The sequence below is a fragment of the Armigeres subalbatus genome, chromosome 3 (assembly GCF_024139115.2).
Source record: "Armigeres subalbatus isolate Guangzhou_Male chromosome 3, GZ_Asu_2, whole genome shotgun sequence".
Taxonomy (NCBI): Eukaryota; Metazoa; Arthropoda; class Insecta; order Diptera; family Culicidae; genus Armigeres; species Armigeres subalbatus.
Genome location: NC_085141.1, coordinates 334,463,737 through 334,486,728, shown reverse-complemented (window position 1 = coordinate 334,486,728; position 22,992 = coordinate 334,463,737). Strand labels below are relative to the sequence as shown.

Here is a 22,992-nt window from a genome sequence, read left to right as displayed (position 1 = left end):
CAGTGACAACCTTAGACAACCAGACACAGCATTTGATGAAAAAAATCACAGACAACAGACGTTGAAAATTTTGATTTTTTTAAATGCAGAAAAGAATCTATCACTCTTAAAAATTGAAAAAAAAACACTTGCCACGGGCGCTATTGCGTCCACAAAAGGGTGTCCTAAAAAAAATCGAAGTTCGAAAACTTATGGTGCTCAACCCTGAAATGAAAGATATACCTGTCTGGATAATTTTTGTAGAACAAACCGAATTTCTAAAAAATCGTTTAAAGGTCGCGCCAGATCGATTTTTGAAAAATGACCTTTTTTGAGGTAAAAAATCAAATATTGGGTCCTTTCATAATTTTTTTGAGGGTCACCCATTCGTTTTATATTTTTTTATTTTTCTGTGGATCTTTGCCCATTGTCTCCATGAATTAGTTTTTGGTATTATGTGTTTTTACAGTCTGCAGAACTTTTTAAATATCGAAAAAAGCACATTTTTGACTAATTTTTGAAGTTATTTCATTCTCACACAAAAAATATTTTTTTCATTCAGAAAAACTTACATACTACAAAGAGCTATTTATAAGGAGTATTTTCATAAAAAAATATCCAAGAAATGTTCCGAAAAATATATTAAGCTCGTTTAGTGGAATGTATTAAACCGTCTAAGACGAATTAAGTACTGTCCATTTAATTCCACCAGTTAATTTTCGTTATCTTTGCAGATACGTATTTCGACCACAACTGTGTGGTCGTCTTCAGTGTCTTGTACTTGACTCGACTTGTATACAGACAACTCGACTCGATACAGACAACAAGGTAGGCTCGTAAGAAAGGGAAGATCCATAAAGTACGTCACGCAAAATTTGGCTATTTTCAACCCCCTGCCCCCTTCGTCACACTTTTTGTATTAAACCTCTAAAATTTTTGTATGAGTCGTCACGCTGTTCGGAACCCCCCCTCCCCCCTAGAAGCGTGACGTACTTTGTGGATGGCCCCAAAAGTGACACGTCAAGTGAGACGCATATTTTATTGCCACATGTTAGAGTACAAAATTAAGCATGCTGAGACCGTAGAGCATCATCTCAGTTCAGCTTGTGCGAAGATAGTAGTGACGACACATGTTTACGTTCAAACTGAATGTTTACATACGTGCTGAGCCTGCCTTGTTTTTCTTGTACCGTGAAAAGCATCCTATAATTGAATCAAAACTAATAAAGAGATCATAGTAAACCTAATTACTTGTATATTGCTACATATTAACTGTTGGGTGTGATATAATTTTATAACAGGCTCCATCCATATACTCCGACCAAATCCTGTAATTCAGATAACGAACTCCATCGGAAAGAAAAGCTATGTTACCTAGAAAATATTCCCATTTATTTGCTTTTGAATTGTTTTTAATTTAAATTAAAATATTGGTGCAATCTTGATGAAATTATAACATGTAAAGAAAAAGTACCGAATTTGTACACTTTTTAACTATTTACTAAAACTGCAATATATTAGCCCCAGAACAACATTTCTTGGATCTTTTTTTATGAAAATATTCCTTATAAATAGCTCTTTTTAGTACGTAAGTTTTTCTGAATAAGAAAAAAAAATTTTTGTGTGAGAATGAAATAACTTCAAAAATTAGTCAAAAAATGTGCTTTTTTTCAATATTTAAAAAGTTCTGCAAACTGTAAAAACACATAATACCAAAAACTAATTCATGGAGACAATGGGCAAAGATCCACAGAAAAATAAAAAAATATAAAACGAATGGGTGACCCTCAAAAAAATTGTGAAAAAACCCAATATTTGATTTTTTACCTAAAAAAAGGTCATTTTTCAAAAATTGATCTAGCGCGACCTCTAAACGATTTTTTAGAAATTCGGTTTGTTCTACAAAAATTATCCAGACAGGTATATCTTTCATTTCAGGGTTGAGCACCATGACTTTTCGAACATCGATTTTTTTTGGGACACCCTAGTCCACAAATAAACTAGTAGTAAATCATATATATAATAGCCCTGTTTGTCTGTCCGGTGACTAGCCAACCAGACGCAGCACGCGGGGAGATTCTCACAAAAAAAATAAAATATTTAACACTTCAATTTTTTTTTACTATCAGATGCAGAAAACAAAACCAGTGACAACCTTAGACAACCAGACACAGCATATGATGAAAAAAATCACAGACAACAGACGTTGAAAATTTTGATTTTTTAAATGCCGAAAAGAATCTATCACTGTTAAAAATTTAAAAAAACAAACACTTGCCACGGGCGCTATTGCGTCCACAAATAAACTAGTAGTAAATATGAGGAAAACTTAAAGTTCTTATCACGAAAAATTGTAAAAACTACCACAGTTTACTACCTTTCCATAGGGAAATGTCACATGAACATTTTGAACATCCCTAGAAGCCTCTACTCTATTGGAAAAAAAAAACAAAACGGTGGTTGAAATGACTATATTCCAGCTAGTTCTCCAACGATCTTGTATCAGCTTTCTTCATAAGTGTGTTCAAAATTATTCCAGAGTAGATAGATTTTGTAATACAAACAATATTCCTACAGAAGTTCCATGTTCTCTAAATCGTTCGGGTGTTCAGATCGGTCAGCTACGCTGTGTACCACAACGACGTGAACCCATCAAGCCCACACATGTTCATTGAGCTATTGTGTACGTACAACTTGCAATCCAATCATTCCTAAGCCAGATGTTCTAAGTTCTCCAAACTGTTCCGGAGTTCAGCAATCGAAATAGGCGTGATAACCCCTACAGACGCTAACGCTCAGGTCGGTAGAGAGGACTTTTTCCGTCCCATAATCGGTAGGGAGAGCCTTCACTCCGCTACCAATGACAACGGCCTACGGCTAGTAAATTTTGCTGCTGCCAGAGGGATGGCCATCAGTAGCACCTACTTCGCACGAAAGAACATCCGAAAGCACACCTGGAGACACCCAAATGGTGAAACTTGCAACCAGATAGACCATGTTCTGGTGGATGGGCGCCATTTCTCGGATGTTATCGATGTGCGGACATTCAGAGGTCCGAACATTGACTCTGATCACTACCTCGTTGTCAGTAAAATTCGATCACGGTTGTCAACTGTATCGAACGAAAGATCACAGCGAACGATGCGTTACAATATCCAGCGATTGTCGGCGGAAGGAGTATCGACTGAGTACCGCCAGAAGCTCGACGAACGGATAAGTGCAATCAACGTTAGCGACAACATCAACGATCTATGGGAGTCGATCCATGGAGCGGTGAGCACAACAGCACGAGAAGTGGTAGGCACTGCACAGAGGCGACCCAGGACGGGATGGTTCGATGTGGAGTGCCAGAGAGTGACAGACGAGAAGAACGTTGCCAGAAGCCGGATGTTGGTGTCAGGTACCCGATCGAATAGAGATCGGTACAAGGAAGCAAGAGCAGCCGAAAACGAACCCACCGCAGGAAGAAAAAAGAGTACGAAGAACAAGTGATTAGTGAGGCGCAGGAAAAAATGGAGCAGAACGATATGCGGAGGTTTTATGAGTCTGTCAATGGCGTGCGGAGAAAGACAGCGCCATCTCCCGTCATGTGCAACGACCAACAATTTGCTGACAGATAAAACTGAAGTGGCTGCCAGGTGGAAGCAACACTTCGAGACTTTGTTGAATGGAGGAAGTGACGGTGCATCGGTGAACAGAATAAATATTAGCGACGATGGACAAGCTGTGGAGTCACCTACACTAGATGAGGTTAAAAAAGCTGTCAAAGAGCTGAAAAACAATAAGGCTGCGGGGAAGGATCAGCTCCCGGCTGAACTTCTCAAACATGGCAGTGAGCAGCTTTATGAAGTTCTGCACCATATTATGTCGAAAATATGGGAAGACGAGGAAATGCCTGCTAGCTGGTTGGACGGCCTCATTTGCCCTCTGTTTAAGAAAGAGCACAGACTGGAGTGCGCCAATTACCGAGGAATAACCCTCCTTAATTCGGCGTACAAAATTATGTCCCGTATTCTGTTCAACAGATTGAGACCGCTTGAAGAGTCCTTCGTCGGCGAATACCAAGCAGGTTTTCGTGAGGGCCGATCAACGACGGATCAAATGTTTACCCTGAGACAAATCCTTGATAAATTCCGGGAGTACAACTTGCAGACACATCATCTGTTTATTGATTTCAAGGCGGCGTACGATTCAGTGAAACGGAATGAATTATGGCAAATTATGCTTGAACATGGTTTTCCGGCGAAACTGATACGGCTGATTCGTATAACGTTGGACGGATCGAAATCAAGTGTAAGGGTTGCGGATGAAATATCGACGTCATTTGTTACCTTAGTTGGATTAAAGCAGGGTGATGCACTCTCGAACCTACTGTTCAATATAGCGCTCTAGGGAGCGATTAGGAGAGCTGGTGTGCAAAGAAGCGGTACCATTATCACAAAATCGCATATGCTCCTGGGATTTGCGGACGATATCGATATTATCGGAATTGATCGCCGTGCCGTGGAAGAGGCTTTTGCGCCTTTTAAGAGGGAGATAGCGAGGATTGGACTCACGATCAATACCAGCAAAACGAAGTACATGGTCGCTGGCAATCAACGTGGGTTCATTAGTGGTGGTGGTAGCGAAATAGTGCTGGATGGTGAAAAATTTGAAGTGGTAGAAGAATTTGTGTATCTTGGAACATTAGTGACGTGCGATAATGATGTTACCCGCGAGGTGAAAAGGCGTATTGCAGCTGCAAATAGGGCTTATTACGGACTTCGTAACCAGCTTAAGTCCCGTAGTCTGCAAACGAAAACAAAACTCGCGCTGTATACTACTCTGATTCTTCCGGTGGCTTTATACGGCCATGAGACATGGACGTTAAAGGAGGCTGATCGGAGAGCTCTCGGAGTGTTTGAGCGTAAGGTGCTGCGGACAATACTCGGCGGTAAACAGGAGAACGGTATCTGGCGGCGTCGCATGAATCACGAATTGTACCAGGTGTATAAAGGGCTGGATATTATTAAGCTTATGCAACACGGCAGACTACGGTGGGCTGGTCACGTTGTTCGTATGCCGGAAGAACGACAAGCGAAGATAATATTTAGTAGAGAACCCGGAAGAGGCCGCAGGCTTCGTGGAAGGCCGCGTACACGATGGCTTTTTGCAGTTGAAGAGGACCTGAGGGCGCTCAATGTTCAGGGCGACTGGAAGCGATTGGCCCAGGATCGAGTCCAGTGGAGAAGGATACTCCATTCGGCGTAGGTTCATCGAAGAGCTGTAGCCCATCAAGTATCAAGTAACCCCTACACAACGAGACCACTTAAAGTTTACTTTTGGGGAAACACCATCAGAATCCGAATACAAACAATTGCAAATTGAATATCTTTCGGATTCTTGATATGTCTAATATGTGCAACCTAGTACACTGCCGTGAATCGCATATTTGTCCCATATGAATAGGAAACCCAGCAAAGATGGGACAGATATGCGATTCACGGCAGTACAGTAAAAGATACTCTTTGCCAAATTGGGAAATGGCAATTATTTCTTCCAGTAGATCCCGATTTTTTGCGATTATTGGCAGTAGATTGACTTAATTAACTAACTCACCTGACCACAGTACCGGACCAGATCCACAGAGCACCACAGCATCGCAAACCAGAGCACGTAGTACTCTGGAAGAAAACTGTTGAAGTATTGATTCAAGAACAGGCACAGGGGTCCTATCAGGCCCCAATCCAAATATTCCATTTCACTCTTAGTCATATGGGCAACCTAAAATAGCAAACAAGAAACACCCCAGTTACTAATCAGTCATAATACTAAACGATTAACCTCATCATACTCACCACTAACCGGTTGGTCACCTTGGCGGTAATCATCCCGAAGGCCATGATGTACAGCGCGGGGTAGTTTTCATAGATGTGGTCGGGGGACTTTTGCGAGATGACGAACGCCGGCACCACGACGAACAGGAACGGAATGATGGGCGACAGGACGCTGGTTCCCTGCATTTGTCCCGGAGGCATACGAGGCGTGTCGACGAAAGGAAAGCATAAATTAGTACAACCTGGTCGGTTTCTTTTCAGAGTTTGAAATGGAGAAACATGGAAAAAGTTGAAAAATAAACGCCTTTATGTCTATGTACATTATTAGGAAGGGTTATAAATAGTTTCCGTGGCATTTATTATTCAACTCTTGAGAAACAATGAACATGAAATAAAGTGAACTGTGGTGGGGAAGTTGGGATACGAACGCAAGGATATAGGAAAATCGCTGAAGGACGTGGACTATGCTATTATTTATAGAGGATGTATTGCTTTGATGGAGAAAAGGTATTGTAATTGGTTGTCCGTCGATATTTGTGTTGGTGAGTAAAAAAAATGCAAAATTTGGTGTTATACTCATTGTTTTGTTATTTTTGCCAAGCTTTTACCACACTACCTTTGCCAAGTCAAAAACGAAACACGAACACACGCACATACAAACATACAATATCACAATACAAGCAACATACTCGTTGAAAATCATTTGGTTTAGTACTTAGAACTAGGTAATGTTTTCCGGATCAATAAAATATATTACTAATTAGCTAGCCGATTACGAAATGCCAATTGTTATGACGTAGTTAGTTTCCAAAATGACATAGCAGTTATGATTACGATTAAATGTAATGGATTATGGAGGATTATATGAACGAACACTATGAAAATATTCAAGATAAAATTGTATTCCTACAGTTTTTATATGTGTTAAAATCTATAACACCGCACAAAGACCGAAGGCTGGGCAAAACCTCAAACCCTCAAAAGATCACATAATATTTATTTATAAAAAAAATCATCTACTCGCTGAATTTTAAGGCGGCGTTTTACTCATTTTTGCTCAAGGGTGGAAATTTTCTCTTCATTATCCCAAGAAATGTTGAAAAAATGAGCAATATGGAGACGCATGGTACTCCAACTACTTTAATGATGAGCGAATACTGTACATATATATCTGCTAGAAATAAAATTTATTTACTAATCGTGTAAGAAGAGATTGTGAAATTAGTGTTCTCTTAGATATGATATACTTTAACTTACAACATGCAGTCAAAGAAAATCAAAATCATGGCAGCAGCCACGACCTACCACATGACCACACATGACATGCTTAACCGATTATTCTCTCCCCCATGATTCATGTTTTCGTACAATAATTTCACAACGTAGGTATACTGCCGTTCTACGCATAATTGTCCCATGTTACCTTTGATAAAAAAAAATCTTAAACTCGAGTCAATTTGTCCCACTGAAAAAATGAAGTTATCGTTAAAACCGCTAAAACCGAGTGTACTAATAGATAACAGCTTTTCACTAAAATTCAAGTATTTTCCAGCACCGGACACTTCTCAAAACGACATTGATAGAGCACCTTCCACCATCTTATGCAGTAAGTACAAAAGGAAGCTATTGAAAAGTCCTTTAACTGCATGGAATATAGAAACCTCATGTAACAAACTTTGTCTAAAATTTAAAATTGAAGAAAAGCTCAAAATTGTTTCACCTTATTTTAGAAGGTTTGAATCAACAATATTAGAATCGAATAAATGAATTCGGATTAGGTGGAAATGCTCAATATTTGATCCGCTCTCTTAGATCCGGACAGTGAGATTTTTCACGTGACTAAATAGCAATTCTTCACACCTGTGTAAAGTTCAGTTAAGTTCAATTTTCAATTTTTTTTCAATTTTGCAATAGTGTCCAAAACTAGGGGACACTTTTCTGAATTAAAGTAATCATTTGTATTTCTGGAGGAATTTTTGAAGGAACTTCTTAGGGAATACTTAGAGACATTTCAGAATGAAATCTAGAAAACAACCAAAGGAATTCCTGGAGAAATTTTTGAAGGAAATCTTGAATAAATTTTCAAAGAAATTCCTAAATTAATATTCAATTGAATTTTAAAGAAATTTCTGCAGGAGTTCCTAAAAGAATTTATGAAGGTATTCCCAAAAGAGTTTTTCAAATTATTTCCGATAAAAATGTTCCCAGAGAAATTCGTGAAGGAGTTTCCAAAGTAAATTCATAGAGGACATTCTAAAAAAAAAACTTCATAAGGAATATTCGGAATAATTTCTTAAGGAGTTTTTTTAGTATTCCCGAATGAATTCCTGTAGAAAGTTGTTAAAGAATTTCGAAAATTTCTGTATTAACTTTTGATATTGAATTAATTTCCGGAGGGATTGTACGAAGAAATCCCTGAAGGAATATCTGCTGGAATTCTTGGAGAAATTTAAAAATCTCGAAAATTCCTTCCCGAGGGAAAAATTCATTAGAAATTCGTTCGGAAATTTTTAGTGTTTCGTACTAAAAATTTTGGGAGAAATTCATAAATATAAATACTGGATAAATTTCCAAAGGAATTGAGTTTCCGATGGAATAACTGGAGGAATCTCCGAAGGGGAAGGAAGCATGTATGTAAGAATTTCTAAAGCAGTTTCCGGAGGAATTTATGGGGGAACTTTCGAAGGATTTTCTGTATCAATTTCCGGGGGATTTTTCAAAGTAAACCCTGAAGGTATTTCCTTAACGATTTCTTAGGTTATATACAAAAAAAGTTAGATTTTCAGAAAAAATTTCTGGATGAATTTCTAAAATAACATTAGGATCACTGTTCCAACAATTTTCCGGAGGAATTTTCGTTGGAGCTCCTGAAGGAAATTCCCACGGATTTCCAGGAATTGCAAGTTTCTGGAGAAACCCTTCAAATTACTTGTGATCTCCAGCTACCTGTGTCATCCAAACTGCCCTTGAGTCCAGAACTTGCGATCTAACGGATGGCCACTAGAAAGCGGGAATTGAAAGAATGGCTCAAGAAGAAAACTACAAAGCAGCACAGTTCTATCTAATATACGTTATATAAAGAGTTGGCCTTTGTCTTTAAACTTAGATTAATGAATAAAAGTGTATGGTCCGTGGTCCGCCGTGCGGCCTAGTTTAATCTTGCAGGTATCACATGACCGCTTGACGGCTGCCATTTTCGGATGATGCTTCTGATCCTATTTATGAGTTGCTTCGTGTCTTTGTTCTTTTAATCCCTTTTGTATACAACGGAGATCAGTTGACCAACACAATTAATAGTGTTCGAAAAATTTTCACGTTTAAAATTGTCCACCGTGTACTTTTCTCAGGATATTCGGTGCAATGTGCGTCGCATTACCTCCAGTTTGGACCGATTTTTTTTAACAACTCAACATGTTGGAGTAAAAGTGTGTGGGCGACATTTTCTGAATATTCTAAGGATTCATTCACATAAGGAAATATTTCTCTGAAAGCATTAATGTTCTCATATAAAAGTATTGAAGTATTGAAATTCCCGGTTTTTACTGACCACCCGTTACTGTTACGATGCTAGCCTTTTTCGTTACCCAAAGCTTGGCTATGCACTCAACCATATCCATAATATCTTCTAGAAGATCAACAGACAGAAATTGTTTTGGGGTGGCAGCAAAATAAAATTTCCATAAAGAATTAGAAATGATCCATAAAAATAGGAAATTACCAATAAAGAAATTAGGGTAGAAGCAATAAATAAATATAAAATCTACCTTTAAAAAAATACAAAACTTCTTTTATACGTGCAATGCAATTTCTACTTTTAAAAGTGCTAATATATTTTTGTTTTTTCTTCGCATAGAAATTTTTTTTTTAGAAAGACTTTATATTTTAGTCGTTTTCTGTTTTTTTATTGAATTACACCAACAGACTAGATATAGTCCCAATGATGATTAAAAATAAGACATGAATACAATACCCCATCACTACAATAAAAACATCGCCAAGAGCTTGGGATACAATACAATTGCAAGTACAAGAATCTGCGTGCGTCTATTATGTGAAGATCCGGCGGAGGGCATCTCGCGTGATGCTGGGTCATTAGGACTAAGGCCGTTAGGCCGAATGGTCATTGAGATGAATAAAAAGTGAATAGTCAAAAGTGGGATAAGAAATGTGAGAATTGAGAAGTGAGAAGAAAGAAGCGAGAAGTGAGTAGTGAGAATTAAGAAGTGAGAAAGGAGTACGAAATGAGAAGAGCTAGCATGATTTTTGAAAACGTCTAATGTACAAATGAGAGACTCTCTTTTATTACGCTCTCTGTCACTAATATCAAAGCAAAATTTGCATTTATTATAGTATTTCCACCTCAGCACTCTAGACAAAGCTATTTTCTTCAGATCTCTGTGAAAAAAATCGATAAAAATGTTTGTATAGCTTCGTAATAATCGAAAGAGAAAGTAAACAAAGAGAACCTCTCTTTTGGACTAACGACGTTTTCAAAAATCACGCGAGAGAGAAGAAAGGAGGAAGGGGAAAACGGAGGAAATAAAGTAAGAAGGAAAAAGGAAGAAAGAAGGCAAAAGGAAGGAAGAAGTAGTAGTTTTTATTTTCGTTTGGCCCTCATTCAGTGCGTGAAGGAGGACGAAGGAAAAAGGAAAAGGGACTAATAAGAAAGCAAAAGGAAAGAAAGAAGAAGTAAGAAGGAAGACGGTGGAAGGAAGAAACAAGAAAAAGGAAGTAAGAGGGAAGGATAAGGAAACAAAAAGCAAGAAGGCAGAAGAAAAAAGAAGAAAAGAGAACGAAGGAAGAAAGAACAAGGTACAAGGAAGAAGGATAAAGTGAGAATAAAGAAGGAAGAGAAGAAAGAAGAGTAATAAGAAAGAAGGAAGAAGGAAGGACGAAGAAAGAGGGAAGAAATAAGAAATTAGAAGTGAGGAATGAGAAAGTTGAGGAAGAATGAACAGGAAGAAGTAAGAAGGAAAAAGGAGCAGGAAGAACAGACTTCTAACTCCTCATTAGGCATATATACAAATTTGTTTAGGAAGCAATTTAGCATAATCTAACATTAATGTGGACCCACATTTGAAACGGGGTTTATATTTTCTTTGACGCTTTGTATAGAAGTACCTTGAAAACAATTGAGTTCACAAAAAACTGTTTTGAAAACGGGCAGCATTGGAAACGAAACTGAAGTGATATTTAATTGTACCCAAAATCATAAGGGTAGCAGTCATTGTTATTCTCAGCGTTTGTTTTATTAAATTAAATAACCGTTGAATTACCTGAAGATGTCGTACGATGCATAATTCGAAATATTATTGTTTATTCATTGCTGCTGACTACCTATTAGTACCTGTACACAAACCGGCGATTGTCAGACTTTCCAATAATGCTGTATAAGAGTCTACCAAAACCTGTTTAAGAACTGGGCATATGCGAAATTGTCGAAAATCAAGTGCCAAAAATGATGTGCAAATATTGAAAATCCAAATTGCACTCGCTTCAAAAAACTGAAAGGTGTATCGGCATCAATTCTCGTGTGATTTTTGAAAACATCGTAAGTTCAAAAGAGAGGCTCTCTTTGTTTACTTTCTCTTTCGATTATTACGAAACCCTACTAACATTTACATCGGATTTTTAAACAGAGATCTGAAGAAAATTGCTTTATCTAGCGTGTTAAGGTGAAAGTATTGCAATAAATGCAGCTTAGATATTTAGTCATACGACGTTTTCAAAAATCACGCGAGAATTATTGAAAAAAATGGGATATATGCACCAGAATGAAAACGAGTGGCGAAGACAAAGATCCATGACCTTCCACAAGTGATCTCAGCCCCCCCCCCCCCCAAGTGGTCAGCAATTTGACGAATCTCAGCATTCAAAAAATGTTCAAGAATCCGATGAATTGCAAGGTTAGCAAATTTAATTCAACTATCCATCATATATTTGCCTTGCCTAATAATACTACACGTTGTCTTTGGTAAAGATGTAGTTCTACTCGAACTACTTCTATATTTCAACTCTACCAAAAGCACCGAGATAGTATTCAAAATAATAGTAATTTCTATACACTAATGAATTTATTTAATCTTTTCGTTCAGAATCCGTACCTTCGGTCCCATCTTTATAATCGGTTCCATCAAAAGATCTTCTGGTGGGCTCATACAATATGAAATAGTTTAATACCATCGCCCCGATATTACGTATATCACCAATTTCATCGAGGGGCATGAGGAGTCTGGATTACAAAGTGAAGAATTTGTGTGTAACATTGATATAAGAAATCTAGGAAAAATACGCCCTTTTCAAATGTTGGTCCACATTAATGTTAGATTATGCTAAATTGCTTCCTAAACAAATGTTTATACGTCCAAAATGTGTCGTTGGTTGATGATAGGCTGCAGAACCTATATTTGGCGCTGTAGGAATTAAACACGCTGATAAATTTTCACTCAATATGGACTTTTTTCCCTAAATATGTCACAGGAACATTATTCCCAGAAAAGTTAGATAATTGAAATACCTATCTGCGGAAAAAATTTCATCGATTTCAGAGATGAGGTTTTTTTTATAATATTGATTTAAGTTTTTTTAAACATTTATTTTTTTCCGTGTAGAAATCGATTTTTTATTTCTTGGATATTTTTCCAGAAAACTTCTGGGAATTTCACGACAGTCCGCCATACAACACTTTTTTGTAAGTTTTGTCATTTTAGAGTTACATCGATGTTTAAAAAATTCAATGAAAAAAATTAGGCAATATAGTCTTTCATACAGTGTAATAGTTGTTCCGAATAGGCAGGTCTTTGGGTCCTAAACATCTGATCTACAGCCATGAGGCTAGCGTTTTTCGTCATTCGAAGCTTGGATATGTATTCAACCATACCCATAACATCTTTCAGAAGATCACCGGGCATGGTAAGATAGTTTTGGGATGTCATAGGTCAACCGAACTATTCTTGAGTTTAGAACTTGCGATATATAGAGGCTTCAGTACATTTTTCGCTACTCATTGTTTCAACATGTATTCACATCTCCTGGAAGATAATTTTAGGGCACTCTGGGCCTTCCAAAATGTTTTTGAGTTACTATGTTGAAAACTCGATTTGTGCATATGCACATGTGAAAGATTTAGTTCGAAACATCTATTGGACTTAACCACTTACTCAAGGACAGTTTGGGTGACCCAGAATAAAAAACTTCTTTGCGATATCTGTACACTTCCCTGCAAAAGTAACGGATATAACTGAATGCATACTGAAACTCTGAGTTCCAAAAAAAGTCTTTTAGCAATTGTAGATCTCAAGTCCCGAACTAAACGACAATTTGGATGACCCAGAATATTCAAAAACTATGTGATGAAATCTTTTGATCTTTCAGAAGATGTAACTTTGAAACTTTGGACACCTAAAAAAGCTTTTGAGCAGCTGTAGATCTAATGTCCCAAGCTGTTGACCTTGCATGATGTAATGGATATAACTGAAGGCATATCGAAACATTCAATAACAGAAAAAAGATTTTTATCAGCTTCAGATCGCATGTTCAAACACAGTTCTGATGACCCAGAATATCCCCGAACTACCTTGCGGTGTTTTTCTCACCTTATGTAACATGTAATGAACACATGTTGAACAAATTTCGAAACTTTCAATAACGATAAATTGTCAAATGCCCCACCATAACCAAAACTCTGACTACGCCAGTGATCGTCTCTCTGCTCCAGCAGTGCATAGAACATTTCTTTCTCGTTGTCGAGTCGCCCTTCACTCTAATTTTCATCTACTCAGTGACTGAGTAAAATTGTATTGCCGTTTTTTTCTTACCACGGAAATTTTACTCAATTTCTATCAAAAGCAGGACTACTCATAGAGAGGGCAATACAATTTCACTCAGTCATTGAGTAGGAGAAAGTTAGCGTGTTCGTGTTATCTGATCATGGAATGGGATATGTGGACATTAATACTTTGAGTCTACTACGTTTCATAGAACGGAAACATAATAAGAAATATAAACTGCAAAATCGATTTACATATTTTATATGTTTATGATCAAACTAGCACCATATTTGATTTACTTAGCTTGAGTTGCAAATTAACAAATGTTTCCCACGCAACCGAGTAGTCCAGAATCGGGAACAAATCTGTACCATAACGCCGTATTTCTTATACAGTCTAACACGATATCGCAATCATATCAATTTAGCCAGTTCATATCAATTTAGCGTTTCGTCGACTGTCTGATAGGTACGTCAGTGCAGCTCTTTTCGTTATATGTGATAAATGTATACCTGTTTATACAAACGAGTATAATTGAATCATGAACTGAGGCGTAAATTAAATTCATTTAGAAACATCTCCGCTTCACATCGAACTCTTCGAGATCGAACAATACAGGGCTGTGAGAATTCAATCGATATTTTATTATGATATGACAAAATGGAATGAAGTTTGTATGTGGTTAGAGCGGAATGATCTTATTTTCTAAAATTACAAACTAAACTGTGGTTACAGCACATACAAAAACACACAACACAACAACTTGTTATCTAATGTTACTAATCAAAACAAACAAAACTAATATGCAACAACGAATCCAAACGAACACACGGTGCATTTCCCCCGTGGTGGCCCTACCAACAAGGACATGAAAAATAATTACACGGTTAACCACCACGGAGGAACGCAGCCAAAACACACGATCCTTACGGCAACGGTTGATCCATTCTTGCCGACGCCCCCCGTGAAGATCACGGACGCGTTCTCATACGCTAACAGCCCAAACACAAACACGGCAAAGTAAAGTGGTACTATCTTAATGTCGATGCCACCCAGCATCGGAAGCTGTATTTGTTCGGTAGTTTGTATTATTTGATTTTTTTTTGCAGTTTGCAGATAGCGGTAGTAGTGGTGGTTGAAGTAGTAGTGGTGGTAGAGGCAGCATTGGTAGTAGTAGAGGCAGTGGTAGTTGTTATAGATGAAACCATGTTAGAAAGGGTTGAAAACAAAAAGGTAACTTAGTAAATCGAACAAAATGGTGGATTAAGGTAAGCTCCAGAATAAGGACCCGCTGATTAGTCCCGCCCTTGTCGAATGGTTGATCCCCAAAAAATACGGTTATTCGCATTATTACTAAGGCCATCTATTGGTTGCTAACGGCACTAGCGGTAGCATTTATGTATGAGTGGCTTTTGCAGGTTATAAGTGTGCGTTGCAACCCATATCACTAGGATTAGTGCCTCCCTTGACGTGGATGTTAAGCATTGGTCCCCGAGAAGTGGCGAAGTAAGGATATAAAAAAATAATTTCAACGAACGTGGAAAAAAACAAGGGAAATAAATATATAACGTGTAACCAATAGGGTTGATCCTTACAGCAACCGTTGAGCCATTTTTACCGACGCCACCCTCGTGGAAGGTTCTACAGAAGGTGATGAACACCTGCAGATAGCCGAGCGAGAAGAACGCACAGACCGCGTACACGTTCCACGTGCCTCCAATTACCGGGATCTGGCGGGTGTTGAATTTCGAAATACGCAGATATGGTGGTGGTGTGTGTGGGTGGTTTATGATCGTCGCGTGGAACCAGGGCACGTCAACATCACCGTCGTCAGTGACCGTCCCCGGATGTTGAAGTGCGTCGTGCCATCACATGATGAACGTATTTAGCAGTGATTAGCATGGTTATGCGGACACACATACACACAGATATGGATATGGAAGGGAACCATACGATCGTTACAGGAAGAAAAGAGAATATTTGTTGAGTTAACGCCGACGTACTATGTATACTTAATTATTTAAGAATCTGTTGTACCAACAAAATAGGCATAGTACACAATTTGAACATTTATATTTTTCATTGTCAACAATAGATTTTACTTCAATATATTTTAAATAATTCTTAAAAGATCTACTTATAATCGTTTCTACCATATATAAAATAATTTATTTACCTACTTTAATTCCTACGCACAACTGGTACGCTTACCATTGAATTTGTCATATTTGGCGCCCAAAATTGGCAATTCTAAGAATTGTTAGAAGTGTGAAAGGCGACTTAAAATTTTAAGTTGACACTTTCTCTCTTGTAGGATGAGATGTCAATAAGAAACGTATTTCTTTTTTTAATATTGATTAATTTTCTTTTTCAAAACTTCTTTTGAAAAATCGATATTTTTTTAATACACCCAATGAATTCTAAGGAAAGTAAAAGATTCAAATCAACTTTCCATAAAATATTTATATTCTTGAGGGTATATTACAGGATCTGGTATTATATCGAGTAACAATTTTAATAAAAAATATCTAAATACAGGGATCTTTCTTTTTAAGTTTCTCGTGTACGCTTGGGAAATATAGTTTTATTACAAAAAGTGAAAACCATTGAACGTGTTCATATCCTTTCGGAATTGTGTATTCTGTCACAAGTAACATTTGCAGCAGTAAACAACAAACTCATGCAGCAACATGGACGTTTTATTTTAGAACATCACGCGCCAAACATCAATAACATGCAGTATATTGATTAGAACGAATGCATTTTTTTCTAACACTTTAATAGATGTTTTAAGGAAATATGTTTTTTTTTGTTTCTGGGTATAAGTCACAAACGTATCATCGCTCGAGCAGTCACATTCATTCTCATGCTTTTTTTTGTATGATTTCTAGTGATGGTGCCAATCACACACACAGCAATTTTTCATTAGTAACGATAAGAGGGTAAACGAAACATTCGATTATTCACGATGAAAAACACTGATATCAAATGGAGTTGGAAATGCTCATGGACATATAATTATTTTTAATGCTGACAGCTCACATAAACAACTGGATATGAATATTTTTAATTAATGAACCATTTTGTTCATAGGTGTTTAAATGTTATAAATTTCGCTGGACTTATTTCGATTTCGCTTACTCACATCGATTTTTTTTACTTATATTCGTTTGCTTTCAGCATCCTTCCTTTATTGTCTTACTGCATTGAAATATTTGAACCTCAAATATTTCAGTTGCAATTGTATCATAAGCGCGTTCCATACCAAAAAATGTGCAACCTAAAAATTTTATCGTCGTATAAACGAATTAATCGTATAGGCTTTTCAGCATAGTTTGATTGAAACATTCGATTTAACAACTTGATACCATACATACCTTCCAACAATAAACAATAAATGAAGACTGTCCATACAAATTCGTTCGGAACAATTCCGCATTTACATGGATGACATGCTTCGTAGAGTTAAAGTATTAATCATTTTGTGGCAGAGCTAGCAAATATTGTTTCTCGAACGCTCAAAGCTAGAAAAAATGGTGATCGCTCTAAAAACACGTTCGATCATGCACTATTTTTTTTTTTCGACTGCGCAAATCAGAACAAAATAATACGGAACTTGAGATTGTTCTGTGCTCAAAAAACACTTTGGATTACCAAAAAAATAGAACAACGAGGATCCTGGGATCGTTCTGCGCTTCAAAAACACGTTCGATCGCGAACTAATGATTTTTCTTTTCGGCCACACAAAGCAAATCAAAATATTTTGGATCTGGAGATCGCTCTGCACTTCCAAAAGCTCGTTCGATCGTGCACTAATTCATTTCTCTTTGGAACGCACAAAGCAAAACAAAATGACGCGGATGTCCAGATCACTGTTATCAATTTTCTTTTCGACCACACAAAGCAAATCAAAATAACGCGGAATTCGAGTTATTTTTGCAAAAAGCACGTTTAATCGGGTTTCAATTACTTTTCTTTTCAATTGCACAAAACAAAACAAAAAAAGCTGATCTCGAGGTCTTTTTGCAGTCCAAAAATACATTTGATAGCGCAGAAAACAGCAAAACAAAATAACGCGGATCTCAAATAACGCTCCAAAACGCACTTGATCACGCGCTAATACGTCAATGACACTTTTCGGCCACACAAAGCAGAACCAAATAAGACGGATTTTGAGATCGCTTTGCTATTCAAAAAACACGTTCAAACGCGCACAAAACAGCAGAACAAAATTAGGCGGAACATGAGATCGTTCTGCGCTCCAAACGTTTGATCGCGCACTACTCGATTTTCTCTTCGGTACTGCCAAACAAAACAAAATAACACGGACCTCAAGATTGTTCTGCGCTAAAAAATCACGATCGATCGCGTACTCATTAATTTTCTTATCGACCGCATAACGCAGAACCAAATATTGTGGATCTCAAGATCGTTATGCTTTCCAAATGTAAGTTCGATCACTCACAACACAGCTAAACAAAATAACGCGGGTATGGAACTGGTTCTGCGTAACAGAAACACGCTAGATCGCGCACGAACTGATTTTCTTCGATCGCCCGAAGCAAATCCAAATAACGAGGATTCAGAAGTTGCTCTGCAATCCAAAAGCATGTTCGATCGCACACTATTTTTATCGCCCTCACAAAGAAGAACAAAAAACGCGGATCTTGAGATCATTCTGCGGTCCAAAAACAAGTTCAATCACAGTATAATTATTTTCTTTTTCACCAAATCAATCAAAATGACGCGGAATTCAAGATCATTCGGCATTTTAAAAACACGTTCGATCGCGCAATAATTTGTTTTCTTTTTAATTGTACAAAATAGCGCGGATCTCAAGATCGCTCCAAAAACACGTTCGATCGCACACTATTTTTTTCGACCGCACAGAGCAAAACAAAATAACGCGGTGCTCGAGATCGTTCAGCATTCCCTGAAACAGTTTCGATCACGCATCAATTCGATCAATTCGACATCTTTCGACCGCACAAAGCGAAATGAAATAACGTGGATCTCAAGATTGTTCTGCTTTCTAAAAGACTCGATCGCGCATAAAACCAAAAAAAAAACAAATTAACGCACTTGTCATAAGACGAGTTTGTACCATCCCATTTAATTCCACCACTCGATTGTTCTTTGACAGATACGTATTTTGACCTCAACAGTAAGGTCGTCTTCAGTGTCTCGTACTAATTCGAGTCAAGTAAGATACACTGAAGACGACCTTACTCAAAATAATGCTCAAAATAATTTTCTTAACAAAATAACTCATATTTCGAAATTGTTCTGCATTCCAAAAGCACGTTCAATTGTGACTTATTGATTTTCTCTTCAATCGCACAAAGCAAAACAAACAAAACCAACAAACGAGATAAAACCAACAAATCAGATCAAAATAATGCAAATCTGAAGATCTTTCTTCGCTCAAAAAATACGATCGATCGCGCACAAATTAATTTTCTATTAGACAACACAATCAGAACAAAATTCTGTGTATCTCGGGATCGTTTAGCGCTCCAAAAACACGCTCGACCGCGCATAGCAGAACTAAATGGCGCGGATTACGAGATCTTTCTGCACTCCAAAAACACGTTTGATCGCGCTCTAACTAATTATCTTTTCTATCGCACAAAGCAAACCAAAAAAGGCGGACCACGAGATCGCACTGCTATTTCTAATCAAAACAACGCTCATCTCTAGATTATTCTGTGCTCAAAAAACACTTTCAATGGCGCACTAAGTAATATCCTTTTTGATTGCACAAAAAAAAACTAAATAACGCGGATCTCGAAACTTATTGAAAAGAAGCAGAACAAAATATCGCGGATCCCTGCAAAAACACAATTCGGACATTTCTATGGGAATTCCTGTGAAATTTCTTCAAGGAATTTCTGTGAAAATGTCTCCGTGAATTCTTGTGGAAATTCTTTCGGGGATTCTTGTGAAAATTTCTCCGGAAATTCGTGCGGAAATTCTTTCGGAAAGTCTTGCTGGAATTCCTACGGGAATTCTTGTAGAAATTCTGTCAGGAATTCCTGCAGAAGTTCCTTCAGGATTTCCTTCGGTAATTGCTGCAGAAATTCTGTCGGGAATTCCTTCGGAAATTTCTCCGGGATTTACTATGGAAATTATTGAAGAAATTCCTCAGGGAATAGTTTCAGAAATACCTCAGGGAATCCTTTTGCGATTTTCTGCGAAAATTCCTTTGAGTATTCATGCGAGAATTTATTCTAAAAATTCTTGCGGAAATTCCTCTGCATATTCCAGTGAACATTTTTCCAAGAAGTTCAGCTACCATTTCTGATAAAATTTGTACGGAAATTCTTTCGGTGAAAATGTGGCGGAAAATCCTACGAAAATAACTTCGGAAATTCCTGCAGAAATGCATTAGGGAATGCTTTCGGAAATTCCTTCGGGAAGTACTATTCCATTTAATTCCACCACGTTGTTATCTTTAAATTCACGTATTTCGACCTCAAGTGTAAGGCCGTCTTCAGTGTCTCGTGCTTAACTCGACTTGGTTGGAGAACTCCTGCGGGGATTTTTTCTATGTAAATATCTTAGAGAATGAAATAAAAACGGTTACTTTTTCGAGAATTCTTGGGAAAATTCCTTCAGGAAAACCTGGGGAAATTTCCATGGAAATTCCTCCGAGAAAATTCTTGTGGAATTTCTTTGGTGAACATCTTCAGAAATTCCTTGAGGGATTAATGCAAAAAATTCTCCAGAAGTCCGTGGGTGTTCCTCACGGCAGTTTTTATACATAAACATTTTATACATTAACCAGAAAAAAATCTCTACAAATTTTAAATCTTTGCCTTTCTGAAACATTTACTATATAACAACGATATTTCCTCTAGAAACTAAACCAAATACTAAAAATATTATATTTGTGATCGCAATCAAAATTCCATCGTTTCGTTTAAAATGTGGCCGAGTAATAAACGTTACGAACGAGAATGAAATTGGTGTCCAGATAGATCTTTGTCCTATATTGACCATAGAAATTCCACAAAATGTATAAATAGTTGGTTTGGAAAACCTAATCGCTAAATGTCGCTATAAGATAAAAAAAAGTTGTACGAGAAAGACAAAAAAAAATTGAAGATGTGAGCTATCAGCAAAAAAATAAATAAATGCATATCCACGGTAAACAACTGCCATGTTTAGCAGATAATCGCAATCGACATATCTCCATCAATGTTTGGTACTGGGCGATCGTTGTTAATACAAACTGTGAATCATAGTTTGAATGATAAACTGTAGCTTGCTATTGAAACATCAAAACAGGGTAAACAGTTGAAGTAGTAATAGCTTGTCGAATTGAGGGGCAACGAATAGATGGGGGTGTTCCGATTCTGGCGAGAGAGGATATATTTTTTTAAGGATAGAAGAAGCTATGGGTCAGGTTTTGATAACAGCGAGGAGGGAATATCGAAACGGGGAAAACTTACGGCTACAGTGGATCCATTCTTGCCGACGCCGCCGGCTCGTATCACTGCGAAGAAGTGCATCAGCGACCAGGTGCCGCAGATGACCGTCATCATGGACATGGAGTTCCAGACTTCAAAGTTTCCGAATATCTATAATTTAGCGAGGGTAGCGATGAGAGGAGGTACATGTGGGGAGCGAGTAGTGGGCGGTTTAAGAAGGGGAAAACATGTTCATGAACGCAACGCATAACGAGCAAGGGAAGAGATAATGAAGAAAATACAGATGAGGTTTAGAGAGGTTGCATACAGGTGATGATTGATTGGTTTGTAACGATATTGCAAGCGATTCATGGCTGCTTTTTGGGTAAGGATTTATTCATGAGGGTGATGATTGACTATAGACGGATCCGAACGGTTGTTAATTACTGAACTGTGAAAAGAAACTAAATTCAGGCAAAGCTAACTGCTAAGTGGGGTGTGTTGTCATATGTCGGCCGTTGGATGGTAAACTACCTCCAGGTTGACCGCGTAATCTCCTTTTTTGAGCAATCATTGCGCATACAGCACGCAACGAGTATGGTGATAAGGCGTGAATTGTTTTACGACGTTGCTTCAAACGAAAGGGAAATCGTTGAACCTTTAGCCGGTAGCGGTCTGTCGACCGCTATGCGGAAAATTATTGACATAAGCGTGCAAAACTGACTATCGGTAGTTTAATCATCACGGTTCACCCATACAGATACGTGCTAAAGTGGTACGAATACAAATCACGCCACCTCGCGACCCTGGCATCAGATATAAACGGAGCGTCAATGGGCGAAATTTATACACTCCATAGGAAAGTAAAAGTTCCATTGAATAAATATTATCAATAGGTACATGGATAAATTAAATTCAATCAATTCACAGTAAAAGAGTCTCTCTGAAAAAAGACTTATTGGCAGATGGAAGAGGAAAAACGAAAAAGTATTCTTCATTAAAAAGATGATTAACACATACGAGTTTAACATTGATAGAAATGTAAGAAAAAACCATTCGTATCGTAGAAGAAGAATCAATACTGTATTATTTCCTTGATTGCTTCAACTCTATTTCTTGAAAATTTGGTATTTTTGTAGTTATTTTCCTTTGTTACGGGACGTACACCTTGCTGTCGAATGGCGATGTATATTCTGACCTATTGACAACTGTACTGGGAAGTAATCGACGATTACGAAGCATGATAAGATTAATTAAGAAATAGGTCACAAAATTGGTAAATACTTTTCGGTCGAATACAAAACGTGCCAGTTTGAACCTTTTTTTCTTCGCTATTATTTCAATATAATGAATAGAAACCAAAACCTGTAATAAAAACGCTGAGCTGAAACAAAGATGTAAAAGTAAACCAGTTAACAATATACTGCCTATATCTCGAAAATCCATAAGCTTAAGAAATTTGATGTTTCAGTAGAAATTATAAACAACTAGCAGAACTTACGCTACGGTTGCTCAGGTTTGTTGTTGAGTTTGGGATTCAAAATGTCAATTAATGAGTTGTTTGCGACCCTGTATTCGAGATCAATTTTCGTGTGATCGTGTATTTTAATAATTTTTCAACTTTTCCCGTCAAATTTTCAAACATTTTGTATATAGAAATACAGCTGATCCCAAGACGAATCGATGAGTGAGAAAAACTTGCAAATTAGTTTAAACGTTCAAAAGGTTAAATTGTCTCAAAGGAAATGCATAAGGGTAAGAACGATAAGGATTTATCTTATACTAGTCGAACCTGCCCGATCTCGTTCAGGCACCTGTATTCGATTGCAGCATCGCACTCTAGATCGGTTTCAGTTGGAGTTTGATGGCTTTCTTCAGAAATCGTGAAAACGTTACATGTTTACATTTTCCCAACTTTCCCGATGATTTCTTTCTTTTCTTCAAACACAGCTGATCTCAAAACAAATCGATTAGTGAGAAAATCTTCCAAATCGGTCCATCCGTTCGTGAGTTATA

The 22,992-nt window shown here is 37.5% G+C and overlaps 1 protein-coding gene across 8 annotated transcripts in view; it reads right to left on the bottom strand.

The window, feature by feature from the left end:
• The window catches only part of LOC134225720 (cholinephosphotransferase 1), a 61,570-nt gene that overhangs the window by 11,363 nt on the left and 27,215 nt on the right, over positions 1-22,992 (bottom strand). For 2 of the 8 annotated variants that reach the window (XM_062706019.1, XM_062706020.1), the window contains exons 3-6: positions 15,160-15,294; positions 14,495-14,629; positions 5,817-5,975; positions 5,578-5,742 (exon numbers count right to left, since the gene is read on the bottom strand). In XM_062706019.1, coding sequence (XP_062562003.1) covers positions 5,578-5,742; positions 5,817-5,975; positions 14,495-14,629; positions 15,160-15,294 — 594 coding nt within the window. Of the gene's footprint in view, positions 1-5,577; positions 5,743-5,816; positions 5,976-14,494; positions 14,630-15,159; positions 15,295-21,018; positions 21,148-22,992 lie in introns of all 8 variants that reach the window. The other 6 variants (XM_062706021.1, XM_062706016.1, XM_062706022.1 and 3 more) reach the window with 3 other exon arrangements.